This window comes from Abrus precatorius, unplaced genomic scaffold (genome assembly GCF_003935025.1).
Source record: "Abrus precatorius isolate BTA unplaced genomic scaffold, Abrus_2018 Scaffold7, whole genome shotgun sequence".
NCBI lineage: Eukaryota > Viridiplantae > Streptophyta > Magnoliopsida > Fabales > Fabaceae > Abrus > Abrus precatorius.
The window spans coordinates 6,598,447-6,599,865 of NW_020874417.1; the positions used below are offsets into that span (position 1 = coordinate 6,598,447).

General features: G+C 37.7%; 1 protein-coding gene across 1 annotated transcript; it reads left to right on the plus strand.

The window, feature by feature from the left end:
• The first annotated feature begins 457 nt into the window (after positions 1 to 457).
• Positions 458 to 1,168, plus strand: LOC113871382 (uncharacterized protein At5g39865). The gene has a single exon (XM_027508475.1). The coding sequence runs from the start codon at positions 458 to 460 to the stop codon at positions 1,166 to 1,168; it is 711 nt and encodes a 236-aa protein (XP_027364276.1).
• Positions 1,169 to 1,419: the final 251 nt, after the last annotated feature.

Here is a 1,419-nt window from a genome sequence, read left to right on the forward strand (position 1 = left end):
GAGATTAAGGTTGGCAATTTGGCTTAGTTCCCCCTTCAAGTAAGTAAAACAATGATGGGGAATTTTAGCCCATTTCATTGTTTTAGTTAACAAATATCCATCATAGTTCATAGTTCAAAGGATGATTGAGGCACCAAATGGTAGGTAATGGGTCAGTGCACTCTCATTAGATAAGGTAGTGGGGGGTCAACCTTGCCCCCACACTATGCATTGATCATTCAAAACATAATAAAGCATCCCCAACATCGCACAGCTTTTAGTTTCCACTTTACCATTCAACACTTCATCTTTTCTTCAATCCATAAGTTGGTAGCTTCATATCATATGCCATACAATTTTGAAAGGTGAAAGATACATGAGAGGAATGAAAAGCAGGTTTGGTAGAAAATTAAACTTCATCTCAACCATAAACAACTTGTAACATGGCCTAGTCCTTCAGAAATGTTCAAATCCACCAATGTGTGATCAAGATCAAAATGTCAACAACCTGGCTAAGTTAGAGTTTAGCCTCAGTGGAAGTGAGGATGATAAGCAGTCTGAGGAAAAAGAAATGGAATTGGAAGTCACACACACGAAAGGGTGCAAAGAAAAAGAACTTGCTGAGGAAAACTTAGTGGCTACTTCTAGTCCTAATTTGACCAACTTGGAGCATAAAAGCATGCAACAACAACTATCTCTAACAGATTTTGAAGATATATATCCACCCGGTGGAAGCCAAGAAGTGATTCTCTACACCACAAGCTTGAGAGGTATAAGAAAAACCTTTCAGGACTGCAACACAATACGGTTTTTGTTGAGAAGCTTCAAGATAAAGTACCAAGAAAAGGATGTTTCTCTGCACTTGGAGTATCGAGAGGAACTATGGAAGATCTTGGGTGGCAAAGTGATCCCTCCAAAGCTTTTCATTAAGGGGAGGTACATTGGAGGAGCTGATGAAGTTGAAGGATTGCATGAGATGGGTTGGCTTGGAAAGCTTTTGGATGGAACACCAATTGACTTTGTTGATGTTCCTTGCAAAGGATGTGCCTACATGCGGTTTTCTATTTGCTCCAATTGTAATGGTAGTTGCAAAGTCGTCACCAACAACGTGGATAACAAAAATGAATTGTTCATTAGGTGTCCCGATTGTAATGAGAATGGACTTGTGAAATGCTCCATATGCTGCTAGAAATTAATATTTGATATCTAACTTAGAGCAATTAAGTGGCCATAATATGTCACTTCTTGATGTGTGTGTATTTTTATTTTTATTTTTCGTTTATCATCAATTTCTGGGTTTTCATGTAATGTAATTTCTGATCTATCTTATAGTCCTTAGACATGGACATTGTGCTAAGGTTCTTTAGACGTAAGAACTACAAGCTAATTGTTTATGATTAGTTCCGGTTATTGACTAAATGAAATTTTGTGTTCTATGAG